The 24,841-nt window shown below is 19.3% G+C and overlaps 2 protein-coding genes across 7 annotated transcripts in view; both read left to right on the forward strand.

The window, feature by feature from the left end:
* The window catches only part of LOC122719685, a 107,610-nt gene extending 99,007 nt beyond the window's left edge, over positions 1-8,603 (forward strand). Inside the window, exon 11 of the mRNA XM_043945716.1 lies at positions 8,504-8,603. Within this exon, the coding sequence (XP_043801651.1) occupies positions 8,504-8,535 (32 nt within the window). The 3' untranslated portion in view covers positions 8,536-8,603. The remainder of the gene's footprint in view (positions 1-8,503) is intronic.
* LOC122719684 overlaps positions 1-24,841 on the forward strand; it is a 312,904-nt gene that overhangs the window by 74,671 nt on the left and 213,392 nt on the right. The gene's annotated exons all lie outside the window — the stretch shown is intronic.

Genomic DNA, 24,841 nt, shown 5'->3' on the forward strand with positions numbered 1-24,841 from the left:
GTGAAAATTGACCGGTAAATTTCATGATAGCATTATCGATCATTAAATGGTATTCAATTTCTTTTAACTAGTATCTCCTGTTTCTCATCAACATATTATGCTCGTTATCATTCAAGTAGAATAATTCCAAGATAATTCCAGATGAATCCTTCAAATTAGATAAATTATGAGTATAATTTTTGAAATATTTATTAATTGTCAGAATGTATTATTTATTTTAGTTTTTTATTTATAAATAGAAATTTTTATTTATAAGTAGAAATATATCTATCACAAATATATATATTTGCATTGCATTTACATAATATATGAGTATTTTATTTTTTTAATTATTCAATTATAATAATTATTTCAATTACGCATGAAAAATTTGTTTACTACAACTTTATATCTATAAAACGTTGATATTTTGTCAGTTTTTTTTATATATTATACCAATTTATTAATATATGTATTGATTTTATATATTAATTAAGTATATATATATATATATATATATATGTTATATGTACTAATTAATCGTATGATACTGATATATATTAAATATTTTGCAAATTATATGAAATTATATATTGAATACATTGTAATATTTAAGTTTTTAGGCATATTATATAAATTTTGCAGAATTATATGAATAATTATATGAATTTTGAATTTATTTGAAATCTATATTATTTGAATTTATTGAATTTATTCAAAGTAAAATTGAAATGGATGTTATTAAAAATGAAAAAATGAAAAAAAATGATAACGAAATAAAAATGAAATAAAAATTAGTATTTTAAATATATAAAGAAATATAATAAAACAAATAAATAGATAATGGGTACAATATATAAATTGTAAACAATAAAAATATATTTCTGTTAAAAAAAGAAATACGTATACATGAATTATTTTTTTGTCAATTTATTCCATATCATTTATTGTCTATCTAATTCATAGAATGAGGAATAGATGTAATTTTTTATATTTTTATTTATAAAAAAAGTATTATTTATTTATTTAAAAAAAAGTATTCATATTTTTAGTTTAATTAGATATTATTATTGTAAATTCATACATTACATATATTATACATATTTCCGTTCATTTATTTCATTACTTATAAACATAATTTAATTTTAGAAAAAGATAATCATCTTAAATTCCAAAATTAATTTAAATTAAAGATGAAGATGATTATTATATTATCATCCATTATTAAGTTATTTTTAACAAAGCATATGGAGTGACGAATAGTTTTTCTTTGAAAATTCGATATTCAAATAAATGCAAATTTAAATAAATGGTTATTTTTAATCATTGTTCTACATTTACAACAGATTTTTATTTGATATATATATCTGATTGAAAAATACATATTTACTATTCAATGTATTATTACATTTGTAATAATTATCAAAATATTATACGAATGTATATAATTATGTTTCTTAATATCTTAATAAAATAAAATATTAATTTTGCTAAAAACATCTTCATATTTTCAGATATTTTTCTTAAAATTTTTTTTTATTCTTGAGAAGAAATGCACTTATATTCATTTATAAATATATAGAATATAGATGATTACATTTCACTCTATGATCATTTTGTTAAAAATTTGTTAAAAATAATAATAATCGAAAAATGATTTATTTTATGATTAATTGATAAAATTTTAACAATTTCTTTTGATCCATGATTGTTATAATTAATCTCGTTTCCGTAAAGCTACTTATCAATGATCGTCGATCGATGAAAAATACCATAATATCTCTTGGTTATCGTTTTTTTGAAGAATGCAATAATTGCTAGCGGTCATTTTCTATCTGTATTTGTATCGTTTCTAACACATATAGATACGTGTGTATACGAACATTTCTAGCACCTGCGCTTAACGTACGATCTGATAAAGGATAATCACCCTGTGGCAAGCATGTCAGATAAGATAGTAATGCGCGTGATTGGATGCTCCTTTCGAATAATTATATCAACTCTAAAAGCGCTTTTCCGTTTCGTCGACAGGACACATGAAAATTAGCGAAATGTTAGCTTTAATATTATAACTCAAGTTATTTCTATGATTAATATGATAAAAATATTATAATGATTAGGAAAATATAAGCTGTTTTATTTTCGTCTTTTTGGATGTTTCTTAGATTGAGAATGATTTCTAGTTTATTGCAATTAATAGAAGATTTTCATATTGTTGTATATTGAAAGTTGCGAAAAATCAGAATTTTATATGAATTGATGTAAACCTATTTATGTATATATAAGTTTATCAAATTTATAGCATTATTATTATATAATTCTAAAGCATATATTTATATATATGCTTTAGAAAGAATGAAATATTTGGAATCTTTAAATTTTTTAAAATTTTAACAGTTTCAAATTTTTGAAAGTAAAAAAATTGTTTACGAAAAATATGATTATTATTATTATTGGCTGAAGTCGAATTTGAAGAATTCTAGAAATTGAAATTTATTAATATTTTACTTTTTAATAAAATAAATATTTTTCAGGAAAAAAGAAAAAGAAATATTTTAGATTTTAAAATATTTTAGATTTTCGATATTATATGAAGTTTTAGATTTGAATTTCACGAATCTGAAAATTAGATTTTGATCCATCTATAATATAAATTTTTTTTATACATTCTTCCTATATAAATAACAATGATTTATATAACATTTTAGCTTTAAAAGCATGACAATGAATCGAATAATTTATGATATAATTTAATTTACGAAAATTGAAATTGAAAGTGTAATTTGATTTATCATAATAAAAAATATTTAATTTTATTATTATAAAAAACGTGATCAATAAATAATAATAAATATACAATAAGTTGAATAAGCGATGTTTTTTATTAGCGAAATGTTAATTAATTGATTAATGCTTAGTGGACTTAATTAATCTTAAAAAATATCAAATATTACATATAGAAGAATATGATTACATCTTTATATAATTAAAATGATTTACTTCTTGAAATGATTTATTTTTATTTCCCAAACTATATATGTTTTAAAAAGATTTTTTAAATATAATTTAGATTTTATTTTGAGAGGCATGTATTATGATAATCACGAACTTTTTCTAAGTAGATACTTTCGAAATTTTAAGGTAATTCTTGTTTTTTAAATGGAATCATATTTAATACATTTGTGGATGCATTTCGATATTTTTCATAATAAAGTATTAATTATATATGTTTATGAATTTGTTATGAATGATTTTATTTTGAATTTTGTAAAATTTAATATAAAAAAGACCAAAAACATACAAAGTATAATCATCTATTTATACTTTTTTTGTCCCTTACACATTGATTGATAGATAAATGATTAAATATGGATTAACATGCATTAATAAGTACATTAAAAAATAATAAATTATTGATATAATTATATAAATAGATAAAAATTATTTTGAAATCTTGAAAGTACATCCAAATAAAAAAAATATCTAATCTCCTAAAACTATTTTTTTCGAAACAATATAAATTTCTTTCTTGATAAATACAAAACTAGTCTAAAAATTTCTATTTTTTTTTAATTTCTATATTTTTATAAAAACTTTAAAATTATATATTGCATTAAAAGAAAAAAGATAGTAACTATACAAAGAGATTAAGTTTTAATTTTGCTAAGTTATTTTAATATTTAAAAAATGCTGACTATGATTAGATATATCTATAGATGGAATTGAAAGATCTATTTAAATATAATCTAATATCGAAAAACGTAAAAAAATGAATATTTAAAGTATTAAGATTGAAAATGACATTATGTTTTTTTAAAAAGAGATCATCGTTGGAAATAATTATTAAACCTTATTCAGATTATGTGGTAAAATTAACTTCCACATTGGATTTTTAATGGATTTTTTACGCGAAGACCAATAAAGACATATATAAAGATATATATAGATGAAAATGTAAGAAAGAAAGAGTATATGAGATCTCGATTAACTGATTCGTGATTATACGAAATTTTGATTATTCGATATCTCTTGTTTTCTAAAAATACAAAATTTTAAAATAAAATGAATTTCTCGAAAATTATTTTTTATTAAAGAATCATTGACAATGATTATTCCATAATAATTCGATGCATCCATTAATAAACAATATCACTTCGATATCCACTAATAAAAATAATTTTCATTAATTAACTCTAAAATAAACTTTAAAAAAATATTATTTTCAAATATATTCATATTTTTACAATCTTATATCTTCAACGAAGAAAAATATTTATATGCATAAATAGCGTTTTCTATAATCTATAAAAAGTATTCTATAATCTACAAAAATATGTAATAAAAATTATAGAATTTCTGATGCTTAAAAAAATAATTATATATATGTACTTAAAATGAATATATCCCCTATATCCCCAAATCCAATATTTTAATTCATAAAATGAATTAAAAAGTAGAATATTATTAAAATTTTTGTTTATTTGTTTAATGATTTCGTTAATGAATAAATAATAAACGATGCTGAATTTTCTGAAAGCTATAATAGAAATAGAATGATTTTTATAATATATAACAAGGATATTTATTTATATACGTATAATTGAAACTAAATCTTTAAACTACATAATTAAATATAATAATATATATTTATATTATAGCTATATAATTATATAATTATGAATATAATAATTACGTAATATTAAACGTATTTTTATATAAAAATATATCTCAAATATATATCTCAAAAATATATCTCAAAAACTAAAATCAAGCGATGATTATATATATATTATATATATATAAATATATAAAATTGTTCAAAATATAGTTCCTAACAACGTATTTCATAATTATTAAAATTAGTAATCGTTTTTTTATAAAAAATTATTTTTTGGTTTTGATTATAAAGAGTAATAATATATTCGGATATTTTTGTGTTTATTTATTATTTATTTTTATTCTACATATTGTTGTATTACATAAACTTCACATGCATAAAGAATATTTAAAACATTAACCACAAGATTTTTTCTCGAATGTAAATACAAATACTGTGAAATTCAATTCTCCGTTAAATTTCACTCTTGCTTTCTTCGCATCGCTCGATTTATGGATCCGTATTTTCTCGAATAAGTCGGTTAAGCGACATTAAAATGATTCTAGCAATTCTTTTAGCTCCCTGTGTTTCGAATCGACGCATTATTATAATGTTGACACGTTACAGTGATATACGATACAGTACGATTCATTATTTGAACTGATGCGAATAAATTGCTGCTTCCTTTTTGTAATAACGTATATGTTAAACAGTCTGTATTTTATTACTCTCACGATGCTTTAATCCTTTAAAGATGTGCGCCATATTCTTATGATGGGACGTGGTTATGAAAATGGTGCATATTTTCAGATCGTTCTTAACTTTTTTTCATTGTGTCAAAACTATTACTTTTTGAGAATTCAAGAAAACATTTGGATTTTATATTCTTTAAATCTAAATGTAGTTTTTATGTGCAATGAAATTTATTAGATCTCGAGTCAGATCAACGGTGCCAATATTTTATAATTGAACATAATAGTATTGTCGGCTATCTAAGTTTTTATTTTGTTTAAAAAATATAGGAAATTAATGATTGAATTTATATATAGAATTTGAAAGTTTTGAACTTATTAAGTTTTATGAATTAGTCAAAGCAATGACATTAGAAATTAAGATAATATTAGAATATAAATTCCATGAAAAAAATAATAATCGAATTATTGTATTTTATTTTTTTTTAATTCTTATATCTCCGTAAATTCCGAAAAAATTTAATTTTTTTACAATTGAATATTTTACAATAACTTTCTTTTTATAAATAAGTACTAATATATACAATATTTTGACTATTAAATATTTAGAATATTAAGTAATAGAAAAATCCTTGAAAAATTAATGACTTTGCTTGTATTTTTGTAGACTTAAATAATTTTAAATACTTAAGCATTAAAATTCTGATTTTGTACCGTAAATTTAGAATCCTAGATTTTACAACTTTTTGTAGATGTCTCATAGTACTAAGTTTAAAAACTGATATAAAATAATTTTATATAAACTTTATATATTTTCATACATTTGAAAAATGTTTGTCTAATCCATGTCTTTATTATGCGAATAACTGTTAAAATAAAATAATATTGTGATTAAAACAAATATTTGAAATATATCAAATAATAATTATTTCTAAAAAAAATTCATAATTCATCATTACGAAATAAAAAAATAGCACAGATACAGAAATTTATCAAAGTAATTTGTTACAAGAATACGTTTGAAATTGATAGAATTCCTTATTCAAAGCAATGATAAATTAATTGAAAATAAGAAAGATCTTATATCCTAGTAATCTTTTGATATATGATTTAATGGAAATTATATTTTATATTTATTATGAATATAATTTAATTTTTTTTGGTATATTTTTATTTTTTATCGTAGATTTTATTATTTATTATTAAATATTTCACAGTCTTATTCTTAACAAGATAATAATTTTTAATTAGATTGAACTTTTAATTAAAGTTGCATCATAAGTTTAAATTTCAGTTCTTTATTGAGATATCTAGTTCGAAATTAAATAAATTAAATTTCTATTATTTTTCTATTTATTATAAAAGGAAAGAAGTTCAAATAAACTTTTCATTGATTAATCAATGAATCAATTACGTTCAAATCTTAATTATTATTTTAATAATTATTATCCTTACAATGAATTTAAATTGTTGTTATTATATATATTTTGATATTAAATTTAAAGCTAAAAAAGTTACATATATTCTTTTTTGATTTTTATTTTTTATTAATTGAATATGAATATAAATTAAATGTTTTAAAAACAAAATTAGCATGAATTAAATAAAAATAATTAAATCAATTAGAAACTTTCATAAACATAAACAATCACATAAAAACAAAATTTAAAAAAAATAAAAATACTAGAATTCTCGGTATTTGAATAAAAAATGAAATTTTATTATTTATTTATATATTTATATTTATTATTATTTCTATTATAATTTAATACTATGTTTCCTAATCTTTTAATGATATATTTCAAAATCTAATTAGATTTTTACACTTTTTAACAAATATAATTTATTTATAGTTTATTTTAAAATATTTCTTTTATTTATTTAAAAAAGAAAAAATATTTAAAATGTATTATTAAAATTAGATTACTATTTTGATCTAGCTAAAAATAATAGAAAAAATCTGTAATTAATTTTTATTGCTGCATTGATTAATTTATATAATACATAGATATATTTTAATAATTATTAATAATTATAATTATAATTATTAATAAAAATATTAATATTAATAATAATTATCATCTATATAATATTTATAAAATTTTAACAAAACATTATTTGAAAAATATTGATCTATCGTATATCGTATATATATATATATCGATATAGTACATCGATTTATATATATTGCATTTTAGTTTTTTTTAAATAGAATTAAAATAAATATTTTAATTTTTATATTTTTAGAGCTTATATTTCTTTTTTTTTTTTTTTGATATTTCAAACAATATAAATACAGTTGACCTTATCGCATCTCAAAAACATTAATCATTTCCAATAATTGAAAATTTCTTATGATATAATAAATGAATTATTGTGAAAGCAAAAACGAAATATTATGGGCATACAGAATGGATAACTATAACTGCGAAAATAAATAATTGTTCGTTCTTTTAAACTCATATTGATCGAATACTTTTACGAAAGCTAACATTACCGAGATAAAGAAACCGAATACGAATACTGCCAACTAGTCTGCACGAAAATTGTCGAAATAGATTGTTGTTTTTCTTCTGGTACATGTCACAAGCATCACTTATAAGTGGAAGAGAAACTCAGCTATTCTACAGTTGCCAAGGAAGTTTTGTTTAGCTTCGAATATATACCTGCTCTGAACGAAAAGATCAAAAGCTTTGCCTTTTCCTTAGAAAATATGCCAGTTCCTATGATGGAAATTTTGGTTTATAGAAATTTATATTGGAATTTTTACATTTATATGTTTTAACATTTATATATTTAAGAAAAAAAAATTTATTCAGTTCAAAATTATTTTTTTCTCAATACTCTGAATTTTATTTCTTATTTATTTAATAATATGTTGAAGTTAAATCCTATGAATATTTTGGAAGTATCTAATTTTAAAGTTGGCAATATGCAATTTTATACTTCAAATATTACGTAATAACTAAATAATAATTGTATTTTTATTGCATAAAATCTTAAATTTTAATGCGTTATATAATTTTTTTTATGAAAACATTATAGAATATAAATTTTTATCATGAATAATTGGTAAAAAAAATTTTTTTCAGATTTCTCCAAAAAATTCCAAGAAAATTTCAGAAATTCAAAAAGTTGATTTTTTTTTTAAATTAGCAATAAGAATAATTTAAATCATAATTTATATCTTAATACATGAATATAATATAAACTATTTTTCTTTTCTCTGTTTCAGGTAGGACATGTTTATCTTTGGAATCTTTGTGAAAGGTAATATAATTATTGGTTTTTGTAAAATGAATTCAAAACTGATTTTATTTTTTTTTAAATATTATATTTAATTTAATATTTTTTCATCTCTTAATCCATTCTTTAATTGCAAAAAAATATTTTTCATTTAAAAGTAATATATTTATAAACCAATTTTTATAAACCACTTTAAATTTAATACTTAAAATTATACTTTTTATTTATTTCTTATCTATATTCCCCTGCAAAAATTAAGGAATAAATTAATTGTTTCGAATTTATTTATATTTCTCATTTTTTGAATAAATAGTTAAAATATTAGAATTAAGAATAATATAAGTAGATTCAAGTCTATATGTATATCAATAAGCAATAAGTTATTTTTCGAATAAAAATTTGTATAATAACTAAGTAGAAATAAAAAATATTTTGTGAATGATTAGTTTATTTCTTTATTTTTCCATCTATTTATTCTTTAAATATTTTAAATTCATTTTTTTTTATCTCTTACATGAAAAATATTATCATTATTATTCATATATTATATATCAAATATTATGAATCTATTTGAAGAAATTAATTTTGAACATGTGCTCATATCATTGTATCTTGTTTTTAATCAATGTTCAATTACTGAACTTGCGAAAAATTTTGAACAATAATGGACATAGTAGAAGAATCATAAAAAATAATCATTGAATGAATAAAAAATATTAGAAAAAAATATTAAGAAACGAAATTATAAAATTACACATTTCCAAATCTAAAACATATACCTATATATTATATCTATATATTATTTTTGTTCAATTGAATCAAAATCTTGCAGTGAATACTTGTTTGCGTATCAGATCGAAGCTGTTGTTACGTGGAAAATGGCAATTTTGAAGGATCGCGCCATGAGAAAGGCGCGTGGGATAGATAAAATTTTGAGTAAGAATTGCTAAGAGAGACGTTTGAGAAGTGGTCGGCCTTCATATATTCTTTTTCTCTTTCTCTTCTCGGTTCTTTTTTCTTCTTTTTTTTATTTAATATAAGTTTCTATATAAGAAGATATAACTATCACCACTATTTTCGTACATTTCCTATAATCTGACAAGAAAATGTTTTGAAATTAAATAGTTATCATTTATAACTATTTATATATAGTTATAATTTATCATTATCTTATATAAATTGCAATAAAAAAATATCAAAAAAATGTTTTTTTCCGATAATAAAAATCAAATAACTTTTTTTTAAATGATATCATATATTTTTGATTTCATACTATTATAATAAATAATGCCAAAATAAATGTAATGATGAACTATTTCAAGACATTGAAATAATTTTATGAATAAGAAAAATATCGAATAAATTAAGAGAAACATTTTTAATAAAATTATATTCAAAATTTATCTTTATCATAGAAAATGTTAATTATTTGTACATTAAAATAAATAAACGAATTGTTTAGTATCGCGATATTTTTATAACTTGAATTATAATAAATGTTTCAATTCATTTAAGACATAAACATAAATATAAATAAACTTATATTTATTATTATTATAGTATTGTTACAGTGAATTTTTTCACATGTATAAATTTGCTTTATTATGAATGAATATTTAAAAACTTAAACTAATTTTATCTTAGTTTATTATCAAAAAAATTTGATATTCGGAATAGATAGTTTGGTATTTGAAATCCTCACGGATTTTTATTATTTTTGAATATATTATAGCAATTAATATTTTGAATAATTTTTTTTTATATATATATTTATATATAATTTTTAACAATCTTTTTTGTAAATATCTTAAAAATCAGACTGAATGATAGTAATATATAAAAGAAAAAGTTATTCAAAATGTTGACTTTTACAATATATATCAAAAATCATCAAAATCGGATTCTCCTATAGTTATCAAAATTTTTTTTTTTTTATTTTTTTTCATTACAATTTATAATCGATTGAAAACTGATTAATTAATTCTTATTCAGAACATTTTTTTTGTCAGATTATTATAAATACTTAAAAAATCAAAGCAACAGTTATATAATACATTCTAAATGTGTATGCGCATAGTCTTCTATTGTTCCTCGCTTTCTCTTGCTTTTTTCGTTTCTCCCACTGACGATGAATAGCGCATCTTCTTTCCCTGTTCCTTATTTTTTTCTCTTTCTTTCTTTTTCTTATTTGAAATGCACATATACTGTTCTTCTCTTTCGCTTTATATTTAATCGTTCCCGCATTCTTCTCTTTTTTTTCATATAGAATATGTCTTTAGTTATTTATCTTTGTTTTTTGTTTTTTTCGTCTTTTCGGAATTTTATTTTTCTATATTCATTTATAAATTTTATATTTATTCATTTATTTATTTATTTATTTATATTTTATTTTGAGATATAAAAATATTAAATTATATAATATTGATATATGAAAATTTTTTTTAAAATTTAAACATGTATAAATATTTTTTAAATTATTTAATAATATGCATAATGTAAATATATGTAATATAATATAATATAATATAATGTAAATATATGTCATAATGTAAATATATGTATAGTATATTTACATAATTTACATATTTACATAATGGGTATCTATTATATACGATGTTGATATTGTTATCATTATAACTTCAATCATTGTAATTTCGAACCAATAGTGACTCAATAATTTTTATATTTTATTTTCCCATTTCGTAGATATAAAGCACATCGATGATATGTATATCTATCTCAAAATTATGCCCAACAATACAAAATAGTAATATATAAAGAAAAAGTTGTTATACATTATATAAGTTGTATACAGTATATAAGTTGTATATTAAATGTTTTTTCTTTTTTAATTATTATAATAACTTTTTATTATATATATATATAATTTAAAAAATATGTATATATGTTTGTTATAATACATATTATTAAATAATGTAACTTAACTAACAATTGTAACTTTAGTTATTATAATTTCACAATCCATTTCATTGTTTTATATTTTATTTTTATTTAATCCGTGGATCTAAAGAATTTTTTATTAAGTTCTCTATAGATACTAATTATAAATATAAATATAAGTGTGGTGATATTAATTACATTCTTTATATATTTTTAGTGTCAGCCATTATATATTTTTATAAATAGTTGATAAGTAACGATTGCATGATAATTAATATACTATCATAAAAACATGTTTAGATGAAATTCAAGATAATAATATCAACTATTTTTTGTAAATATTTCAAAAATTAAGATCGAATAGTGGCAAGAAAAATTTATTTAAAATGTTGATTTTTACAATATATTAAAATTTATCGAAATCTAAACATGATATTTGATTTTTAAATAATTACCTAATGATACATAATATTATTCTAATTTATAGCAAAAATTACAATTTAATTTAATTAAAACATATTTTAATTTTATATAATTTCATAAAATTTAGTTTATGAAAAACAAAGAAGATGCAACGCACTAATTTTATATTTGTATTTTCTTTATCTTTCTATATTCTATTGTGGATTTTTTATTAAATTTAATTTAGATATTTTATTAAATTTAAAGGTTGATTAAATAAAATCTATCTATGTATATCGTAATACTTATTAAAAGAGTATAAAACATATAATATCTATACAAATGAGTAAACAGATAATTAATCTGAGAAGAAATATAGTTATATTTCTATCTTTCGTATACTATTTCTAAAATTTTTTTATACATATATATGATCGCGGATGATACATAAAATTTTATTTTCAAAAAAATTTCCAAAAATACATCATATACGCATATATATGTCAAAATATATAATTATCGTAAAAATAAATTTCTTCTGTATTACGAATCTAGTAATTCTCATTATCATTTACAATAAACGGATCAATACTCTTCTGTTCTTTTCTAGCTCTTAAATCCTATATTTTTGTCATTTTCTCATTCAAACTTTCGAACTCATTTCAAACTTATATTAATTAAATTTCGTTAATGTAAAAAATTTGTTAAAAAATTTTTTAAGATTCTTTAAGATTCTTTCACTATTAATGATGCTTTTAATTTTTAATATTAATAATATTTATCTATTATGCTTACATTTAACAAATGCTTACATTTTGAGGCATACATTTTGAAACTATATATAAAAATCATTTATATAAATCATTTATTTTTTATAATGAATTTTTTTTATTAGATATGTTCTTAATGAACGTTTATAATTTGAAAATTATTTATTTTTGATAAAGCAATCATAATAAATATAATAATAAATCATAACATATAAAATGTTATCATAAAATAATAAAGAAAATAAAACAATATTTCTAATTACAAATTTCTGATTCATTATTCGAAAAATTATTTATTCAAATAAATTTGTCTTCCAATTAATTTAGATAATTTAGATAAATAATTTTAATAATTATTATAATCAAGATATCAATGTATCGATATCAATTTATTAATTATATTATTAAAACTAATTTGATTTTACTCATATTTATTTTAATCAGACTTATTTTAATCAGAAAAATTTCAATCTATTAATATTTTCTTCTTGAAAAAAAAAAAAAATTACAAAAAATGAAATTTTTTCTATCACATGATATTTATAAGTTTGAAATGTCGGATTTTAATCATTTGTTACTTGATATATTCCTATTGCGTATATTCTATTTTGTTTAGTTATTTTCGTATTTGAATTATATTTAATTCACTTTCTCAATTATTAGTATTATTTTAATTTAATTGTAAATCTAGAATATGATTGAATTTAACTATGTATTATTGTTTTTTGTTTCTCTTTCTTTGTTCTTTATTGCTATCCCTTTTATCCTTTTCCCTATCCGTGAATTTGTTTTCGTTCTTTGATTTTTTCTCACCTATCTATCTATCCATTATGTTCTAACTATCTTTCTCTCTTTTTTCTTGTTAGTCACACGTAATAATAGGTTACGAACGACGTTTACGCGTAAAAAGTTCCTGGGGAACTGGAATTCCGTTAGTTTCTTCGGTCCGATGCCTCTTTCATCCAATTATTTACTGTGTTTAGATGCTATTCGATGCCTTAAGGGAAAATATAAATCAGCGAACAATAATATGTCTGTTCGAAACTGAATAATCATCATAGTCTAGATAAATTTTTGTACTCCTCGAATTGGTAATCCCTAAATAAGTTACGTGAGATGTTACGTTACTGTAATCGACGATCAATCGTTGTCTTTTGTTGAGTTTGAATAGAAAATCATTGTACAAATGTGTTCGATCAATTCAGAGGAAATTAGGTTTGGTCATTCGTTTATGTGAGATTATTTAGATATGTTCAATTAGAATATTGTATCATAACGAAATAGTATTGTGATATAGTATAATTATAGAATTTTTATAATTCATTATTGTTATTATTTAGATATGTTTTATTGAACATGGAATTTAATAGTGATTGATAATGATACTTAAATAGAAAAATTTTTTAGCACGAAAATATTGATATAATATATAATATTAATATCAATTGAAATAAATAATTTAATTAAATTAATTTTTAAATTAATATTTTAAATTATTTTAAATTAATTTTATTTGTTTTTAACTCCGCTAATATAATTTTACTACTAAATATTTTTCTTTTGCCAATTCAAAATTTTACACAGATAGATAATAATAATAAATTATATGTTACTTATATGTGTTTTTCAATAAATGTAATTTAATATTTACAATAGAATTAGATTTATTTATAATAAATTATTAATCGCCATTGAATTAATTCAAAAGATTATATGAATTCAGAAGAATAATCGTTAGCAGGTATTAAAATGAAATGGTTAGCAGGTATTAAATATGAAACAAAATGGGTTTTTAAAAATTACGGATGGCCATTTGTTGCTTTTGTGATATAATTTAAAAAATTGTTGTGGTCATTACGTGATCTACATTTTACTTGCATGTTATTCCATTTATTGAAATTACTTGCGTGCATAGTATTGGATCGCATAATAAAATTATTACATTATTATATATCTATGTATACATTAATATTTCATTTCATCTTCTTCGGAAATAATCACGCGAATAAACCAAAGAAAATAAAAATTTTTTTTTCATTAAAATTTTTTACTAAATTATAATTATAAAGGATTGAAATAAAATAAATATTTTATTATTTAAAAATTTGATTAGTGTTAATTTATCATTAAAAATGAACATAAGTTAATAAAAATGAATTGTATTGAAACTTTAATATTAATCTAATTTTAATATTAGAATAATTGGTTTTATAGTACATAATAAATAATACATAAATAATTTAATTTGTAAATATATAAAAATCATTAATAAAATCACAAATATTAATAAACAGATATTAAAATAAAAATATTAATAATGAAATATATATATATCTATATATGTATATATGTATGCTGCTCTAAATTAAACATTTTTTTATTACTTTTATTTTTAATTTCTTTTCTCGAAATTTCTGTCTAATTATGAAATGGCACAATTTTTCTGACAAATATTATTCATAATTTGACTTTAATTATATAAACATATTATTTCTTTTTTGTCTATAGAGTTTTTATACTTATGATCAATAAAACTAAGAAGTTTTTCGAATCAAGAATTTTAAAAATTCCTTAGGTTTCTAATATATAGATATGAAAAAATATATGCTAAAATAAAAGAAGAAGCAAATTTAGATAAGAAAGAGACGATGCAATTGGAAGAGTAAAAGAAGGAAGACAAGTTATAAAAAGAAAAAAAATCAGAGACCAAAAGAACCAAAGAAACCAAAAGAAGAAAGGGAAGACGAATGGACCGTGGTGTAAAAGGAATAATAAGAAGATGAAAAAAAAAGGAAATAAGAAAAATAAAGATATCTGCTCCATGGACGGAACGCTATTCTAAAACTCTTGGAGTAGTAAGCATAAAAACTTTATCCTTTTTCTTTTCATGTTTCCTCTCTCTTTTTCTCTCTTTTATTCTCCCGCTCACTCATCCTTAGACTTTTCCTTAGATATTCACTCTCTCACTCACTCATTTAGTTTCTTTATTCCCTCTTAGACCTCCTGCTTGTTTTTTCCTTTTTCTTTTTATATTTGGTTTTTTTCCTTCTCTTGGTCCTCGATAGCGATGTAGAAAGAACTTAAGTGCAAATCGTCGACAGATGATCGCGGTGCCAATAAAAACGATGCTTATTGTGAAGGAAACACCGCAACAGTTTCGAGAAAATTTCCATTTCCGGTTTTGCCATTCCTCAGTCATGATTGAATTATAATTGACATTAATCTTGTAAGAAAGTAATATTTTCTTTTTTTTTCTTTTTTTTTATTTAGCTTTTTTATCGTTTTTTTTATAGATGAATTTATTATAAATCTTTTTATTATGCAATATTAAAATATATTTTTTTGTAAGTGAATTGTGAATTTTTAAATAAATGGATAACTACAATATTGATTTTGTGGAAAATCAATAATTTTTTCTTTTTTTTTTATTTTGAACAAATTTTGCATAGTGATCGATTCTTTAAAAATTATCTTTTACTCTTTGTATGAATATGTTATACTTCTCTCTTTATGAATGATTAAATGAAGTTATTATTTAAAAAAAAAAAAATTCAAAAAAATATTGTGTATACATGTACATATATATAATATATGAAAGATAAGATCAATAAAGAAATTCATTATATATATTTATAAATTATTATAATGGTAAAATTATTAAAATGTTTTTGATGTGAATAATACATAACAACAACAACAACAACAACATATTTTATATATGTGTGTGTGTGTGTGTGTGTGTGTGTGTGTGTGTGTGTGTGTGTGTGTGTGTGTGTGTGTACTAGTATATATATATTTATATTATTATATTATTATGTTATATATTAAATTTATTTAATTTATTATTATATAATAAAGATGAAAGAAAATGAAAATTTAAAAATTTTATATAACTTCTGAATTTTGATAATTAAATTTCGTATAAATTTTTCATCTCTTTTTAATTCATTGCAAAAAAATATTTTAGGTTTATAAAATTTATTCGAACTGATCTTTGTTTTACTTTCCAAATTATTAATAAACAAAATTCTTTATATATATATATATTATAGTTTCTTGATATTAGATAACTAAAAGTCTCTTTTAATTTCTAATAATTTTAATTAAATTTAATGTAATTTTTTTTTCTCTCATAGTTTCAGTTCTTTCCACATAATTAATTTCATATTATATTTAAATATAAATTTAAGTAAATAGATTTAAATAAATATTATTTAGTTAAAAAAAATTATGTAGGTATTAATATCAAGTTCAGATTTATATAAAAAGCAAAATATTACAAGTAGATAAGACAAATAGCAATAATTTCATTATTCTGTATAATTTATTTCTAAACATATCAGAATTATAAATATATTCATATAATATATTCATTCAAAGTACACTTATTTTAAGCTTTTTAAATGATTTGTTTTTTAAAAAATATTTACCAGTTATATTATTAATAAGCTTTTATATATATGTATCTATATTGAAATAAAATTACAATTTCTTTTTTCTTTATATTTATATTTTATAATTTTTTTTAGAATATATCATAAGTTTTTTAAGCTTAAGTAAACAATCTTCTTAATATAATTTTAGTGAATTTGTTATTTGAAGTTATCTTCTCTATCGATTTTAATTTTTTTAATTTAATATATTCATTAAAATCGATCAATAGTTCTATTAATAGATTATATTATCTTATTATCTTATATTATCTTATTCTATTAATAGAATAAACGAAATTTTTTATAAAAATAATGTCAAATAATATTAAATAATTTTTCGATTTGTATATATATAAAATAATATAATAATATAATAAATGAAATAAATAATTATTATACATTTATAATTAATAATTATTTATATTTTATTTATATATATAAAATTTGTGTATTAACATATGAAGAAAAAACAAAACTTTCTTAGTTACTCGATAATTAATGCAAAATTATAATATTTGAATTTCTCAATTATAATTTTTTTTTATATTTAACACGTTACTATATATCAAACATACTGCAACTGTTTTAAACTATTTGAAAATTGTACATTAAAATATGCATTCTTAAGGAAATGTTAAAGTGTCGTGCTATAAACACTCCTATTTTCTTTCACGATATTGAGAGTCGCAAGTTTCTAAGCCATTGCTTCTCGAGAAATGGAAATAATAACTATTATTATTTATATGATGGATAGGATCTGCATTACAAGTTGTTTTCACAGCGTTCCTTTTGCATACGATGAATATGTAGAACAAGAGAACTGAATTATCATACGATATCAGATCTAATGATCTGCTGGGAAATTTTGTTTATCACTTGATAAGAAATCGATCGCTGTTGAATCAGTTTGAGAATAAGCGCAGGAAATGAATATGAAAAATATTTTTTATATCTTTTGCATTATTATTTCATCATTTGCATTAATTGAAATTAATATTTTTTTGAATGTAATTGAAAAAAATAAAGCAAAAAATCTAAAAATGTAAAAAAGGAATTTAGAAAATATAGTAAAATTAGCGGAAAGTATAATAGAATAGTTTAGAATTTATTAAAGAAAATAGAAAAGTAAAAATATTATCTTATATAATAATTGTAAAAAAAAATGTGATTTAAAAAGCAATCTTATAAAAAGATTAAATATAATACGAAATTTTTTGTATTATTTTACAAAATGAATTCTTATCTGAAATAATATTTATAAAATATTTAGAACGTATAAAGAACCCGTTAGAAATATTATAGAATATTACTTTTAGATAAAAATAAATATTTATAATTAACGTATAAAGAAATCGAAAAAATAGAATACTATTTTTAGATAAATAAAATTTATATTCAAGAGTTAACTCTTGAAAATTTTAATTTCTTTTATTTTTTAAAATTATTTAGTGTTTTTATAACTCATTATTTTGTAAGAATTAATATTTATAATGAAAAAATTATAAATATTATCTAAAATATTTATATTTATACAATATATTATATTGTATATATAATTATATAATTTATACAATTAACTATAATTTATTATAGTATAACTATTTATCACTATAACTATAATTTATACAATTTAAAGAATTAAAAATTATATATTATATTTTNTAAATAGAATTTCTTTTAAAAAGATTACTAAAAAAATTGAATATAATGTAACAGATATAATTAATAGTAAATATTATATAATTATTATATATATATTATATAAATATTATATAATTATTATGTATATCTTTTTATAATTATTAAAATATTAAAGTTGGTTGAGTCAAAAATATTAAAGTTGGTTGATTTTACAATTAATTCAGTTTATTTCTAAAATTTAGAAAATTCTTTTAAAAATAATCAAATAAAAATTTAAACAATAATTTTATTCTAAGAAATATACGAAAACCAAGAAAATTTAAGTGAAAGAATATTTTCTAAAGAAATTAATACTATTAAAATTTATTTTCCGAATATTTAAATAAAATATACAAAAAAAGATAAAATGATAAACATAAAAATGTCACAATAATATATAAAATTTTTAATAACAAGTTAATCCTATAAAAAATTTTATTTTAATATTATTTTCGTTAACAACATTCATAAAGATAGTCTTTTGACTACATGTATATAGCGTTAAATGTGATATATCACAAACATATGTTAATGAGAATTAAAAATAAGTCATGATGACGAGGACTATATATCGCTCTATGAGTAGAAGTACGTCTGGATAGAAAATGCAATGGAAAAAAGATGGTTTTTGATCATACATTTATATAGCAAAACTCTCACGAGTTAGCTATATTCATGAAATATTTGCGAATATTCCTTCACGAAAATTTTAAACTGTTGTAAATTTGCTACCTGTGTAAATTTGATCAAAACAACGTTGTTGTCAAAATTTAAAATACGTAAAACTTTATGTAATAAACTTGCAATGAATTATATTAATATTGTGGATTTTTTGTAATTACATTTATGTTACGATTATTATAATTAAAATAAAAAAAATATGCTCTTATTTACTTTTTTACTATTTAAATATATATATAAAGAAAAAATATAATATATAAAATATATAATATAATATAAAATATATATAGAAAAAGAAAAAAAAAAAATAAAGAAAAGTATATCTTTTTATAATAATAATAATAATAGTGATTTGACTATGACAATATATTATAATGATTATAATAATATATTATAATTATTATTATAACGGAAAAAATGATTTATGACAAAAAAAGTCGACAATAAAATAAAATATATTTCTTTGATATTTTTAAAAGTTGAAATCGAAAATAAATCGAAAACATTTATGTTATTTTTGACCAAACTTTATATTAACAATAAATTATAAAAATAACAAATTGTTATATTTCTTATTTTTTAAAATCTTGAATTTTCTCTTTTATGTTATTCAAATTTAGAAAATAAATTAGTTTACAACAATAATAATACTTATATATTCTTATTTTTGCAATACTTAATAGAATTACAGATTAATAATAATAGATTAAATTTTTAATTTTTTTATAAAATTAGAAATTTTATTTACAATGTCTTATAATAATGAATCTTTATTATTCATTTCACTTAATTATTTGGTTTATTATTTGGTTTATTATTTATTATTATTATTTTGATTTACAATTAAATGTCGTTTCAATTATTTTTTCTTTTAATTTTTTTTATTATTTTTGATTCACTCAGACAATTCTATAAAAATCGAATAATTATAAAAGAATTTCAAAGAATTAGTTACAATTGTAATGTCTGAAAAAGTTTTTCATCATTCGGATAACATTGAAAAATACATATAAATACATTTATATATCAACGTATTGGTAAGTACTTACATACATATTATTTATTACATATTCTAAATACTTACATTTTCAATCAATAGGAAATAAACAGCATTAACAATAGAGTGTGAGAATTGTATTGGACAGAGAAGCACATGCTATTAGGCCAGCAATAATGAAAATTGCTTATTGACAGGTGACAATTAACCGTGCTTATTGAAAATCATTTTTAATATTGACAATTCGATTATTCTCTTGACAAGATTGTCGCAACTGTTTTATTAACATATCGTATTAACAAGACTAGTTTGAGTTTGGAAAGTTTCATGGATGAAAGAAAAATACAGGGAAAGTCACGTTAATATACTAACATATATTATCGTAGTTTTTATGACGATGAATAGAAATTGGATAATAATTCGAATTTGTGATTATGAGGGACAACAAGACATTAGGTACAAACTATGGTAATCATCGACCTCTCTTACAGTACTCCCACTTACGTGTAATAACACGCACAATTCAGACATTCCATAGGCATGAAATCATTGGGACAAGGTTTGATTTGAGAGAAAAATTATAGTTATGATTGAATTGTAGTTTTATATTATGACAATAATATAATTAGTGACACTATGTTTTTTTTATAAATTTTTGTAAAAAAAGAGTATATATTATATATATTCTTATATTTGAATATTATATTTGAAAATTTATGAAAAATTGTACGTACTTAGTACGAAGTACTATATTTAATTATTTGCCGATTGAAAATATTTAAATAATTGAATATATATTGTATTGTACTATTATTTACATAGGCACAGTAATATTTACAAATTATGTAGAAAAAGAAGAAAGATTTACAAATTTAAAGGTTTTAATGGTTATTAGAAAGACTAAAAAAATAATTGATGTAGTTTCTAAAATAATTAGTTTAAATTGTGATTATAACCATATATTTTTTTATTTTCATCCTTATAATATAAATATGTCTAACTTAAATTTCTAATTTGATGATTTTATTTGATATATATATATATATATATATTATAAAAAAAAATTTTTTTTTTTTGCTAATAGATTTGTGAATTATTCTAAAGATAATTATATGAAATAATAAATTCATAATTAAGAATATTTAATTCGTGATAGGTTAAGTTATTATCAAATATAAAAGAAAGTTTTTAGATTCAAAAATTATTATTTCTAATAATATAAAATATTATGTAAAATATTATGTAAATTTAACATTATTCAAAGTATCACTTCTTTTAAGATTAAATATTTCATATTTTATTTATACATTAAATCTTGGATCGATTAATTTCGAAATCAACGAAAATGCAAAGTCAACAATGTTCAAGAAAAATTTGGTAGAAAATCAAAGAAAAAAATCAAAGAAACAAGAGAAAAAAGAAAGTTTAAGAAATAAGTAAAAGAAACAAACTTATAGCATTACAAAATTTTTTTAAGAAGAGTATGTTCTATTTATGTAAAAATAATTTTCTAATTTTTTTACATATATAATTTATATTTTATATATAATATTTAATATAATTATAAAAATATATAATTATAAAAATAAATTTATAAAAATTTGTTTCTTATTAATGAAATTGTTCGTAATTGATAATAAGAAATAATTTAATAAATGATTTGTTGAATTCAAATTTCAGAGTAATGAAACTCTAATCTATTAATTTTTTGTGAAATTTATTTGTATATTATAAAAATGTATCTATATGTTTTATATGTTATTATTATGAAAAGATCTTTATATTTAATCCGTGACCTATGTTTGATTCAGTTTCACATGAAATTATGTAAATTGAAATCTAAAATTATATATTATTTTGTGTAATTTTTTAAAAAAAAATTTACGGAAATAAAAGAAATATCTTAAAAATAATTAACTTACGAAAATTAGCTTTTCTATAGTAATTTGCTTTAAATTAAATGTTTTGAGATTTAAAAATTATATGTATATTTTAATACATATACTATATATATATATATTTTAATACATATACTATATATTTCAATTGAATTCTATTTTATTTACTTTATTATATCTTATTACTGTACTATTTATTATACTAATACCAGACTGTTCATTATAATATAATTCTTATCTTTCAAATAAAATTAAAAATTCTAATCAACTATTTATTCTTAAACAAATTAAAATTTAATTAAATTTATTCTTTAACAAATTAAACAAATTCTGTTTAAAAAAAATTGAAACTCTATATTTCAACAATATTTGTTCAAAGACATCGCGAGATATCTATTGTTATGAAATAATTTAGGGAAATACGTATGCGATACTTCGAATTTTGACAGTTTATACGTCATTGTTTATTTATGGAGAAGATTTTCAGAAAATTAAATGACTTATGAAAAATGGTTTTTGTAAATTGTAATGATTTTTGTTTATTGTAAATGCTTCATCGATAGAATATTTAACTTTTTATTTATAGAAAATATACAAATAAAGAGCTACAAAAAAAGAGAAGCATATTTAAATTTTGTGTGAAATGACATTGATTCCGAAATTGTGAACAAGAATGTGAAAAACAAAAATAAATTAGTGAAAAAAGAAATGTGAAGTATTGAGTAAAAGAATTAAAGAAGAGACAAGACAAAGATTACAAAGAGACTAAAATGAGGATAATTATATGAGAGACATGGAATAAAAAAGGACATTGTGAGATAGACACTCACTTGATACTACGAAGAAGGAAAAAAACGAGTTATGACATTCTAGAATTTTAATCTAGAATTCTAGTCTGATAGAGCGTAGAAACAAAAGAAAAAAACAGAAAAATTCAAAAAAACAGCAAAAAGGTATGAAAGAAGGAGATAGTGGCAAAGGCAAAGCCAAAGACGAGGGCAAAAGAAGAATTGGTAGTTGTAGGAATAGAGGCAGAAAGGCTAGAGGTGATGAAAGAAAGAAGGTGATGGAGAAGGTAGAACGGACAGAAAGCGCTTCGCGCTTTGAAACTCGTTGTTAAAGCCGATAGAACATTGCCACACCGAGCTCCGGCTACAGGATCCACATATTCCTGCTTCTATCCCTTTATACTCATTGGAAAGACCACTCTCTTTTTCACTTCCTATATAATACATATCTGAACAAGCCACACAAAGATATTACCAGTTCCACCATCGTGTTGGGATATAATAGTATGTATAAGTAGTGAATAGTACATAAGTATGTACTATAGTGCTATGGTATGTTTGTCATAGTTTCAACCTTAGCTCCTAAGAATGATAATTTTAGCATTATATGATTGTTTTCATCTTTTATTGAAACATTATGATTATTGATGTAAAGATTTATAATAAAAATAACACCATTGATTGAAATTTATAAATGTAATTGTAATATTTTTATGCACGAAGGAATATAATTGAGATTGATGAATTGAAAAGGATAATTTTTTCGTAAAACATGTTATATTATATTTCATAGTTTTTTTTTATTGTTAGCAAAATGAATTATTTTCAAAAATATATATATGTAATAAAAATATTTTATATTTTTATTAGTCTTTTAACAAAATATTTTAACGAAGAATATTTTTGTACATGTTTTGTTATTATATTATGTTATAATAGAAATTACATTTTTAATTTAGTTTATCTTTTTTAATATCAGAAATATTTTATATACGTATGTGAAAAAATGTCAATAATTATAATAATATATAATTTTTAATTTTATGCGTTTTTACAAAGATATGAAAAATACTTTATATCAAAGTCAATTTTGAAATATTCTTTTAAATATTTTCTTTCTTTTAAATTAATCTTTTTTAAATTAATAAAAAAAAATATTACTTATTATTATAGTAAAAATTTAAAGACTAATGTAAATAATAAAACAATTAATGAATTGTTGTTATACTAGGTAATTCTTTTCAATATTTGATATATAAGATGATATGATTATGCCAATGCATGAAATTATTTCAGTATTGCAAAAAAAAATTTATTTTTTCAGTTTATTATAATTAATTTGAAATAAGCGAATAATAATTTGAATAACATTTCTGATATTTTTCACATATGAATATACATATATAGAACAATATATTCTTTGGTTAATTATATAGAACAATATATTTTTTAAAAAGTTAATAGATTATTATTTTTTTAAAAGATTAATAGATAAATTAATTAAATATATGATATGTGATATTGTGATTTTTAATGTAAATCTTAGAAATTTAACATGAATTTATTGTATTTTGAAAAATGAAAAATGATTGATGAAAGATTTATCAATGTTTATGCTTAAAAATATTAATTATTGTCTATTGATATTATTTATTCATTAGTTACATATAATCCATATTTTATTTTATCAAGATTTAAATATCAAATCTTAATTTTCATTGCAATATAATAAAACGCAATAAAAAACTGATATTTCAAATTTTTTTAACATTTGAGT

The sequence above is a fragment of the Apis laboriosa genome, unplaced genomic scaffold (genome assembly GCF_014066325.1).
Source record: "Apis laboriosa isolate Shangri-la unplaced genomic scaffold, ASM1406632v1 scaffold93_cov139, whole genome shotgun sequence".
NCBI classification, from domain to species: domain Eukaryota; kingdom Metazoa; phylum Arthropoda; class Insecta; order Hymenoptera; family Apidae; genus Apis; species Apis laboriosa.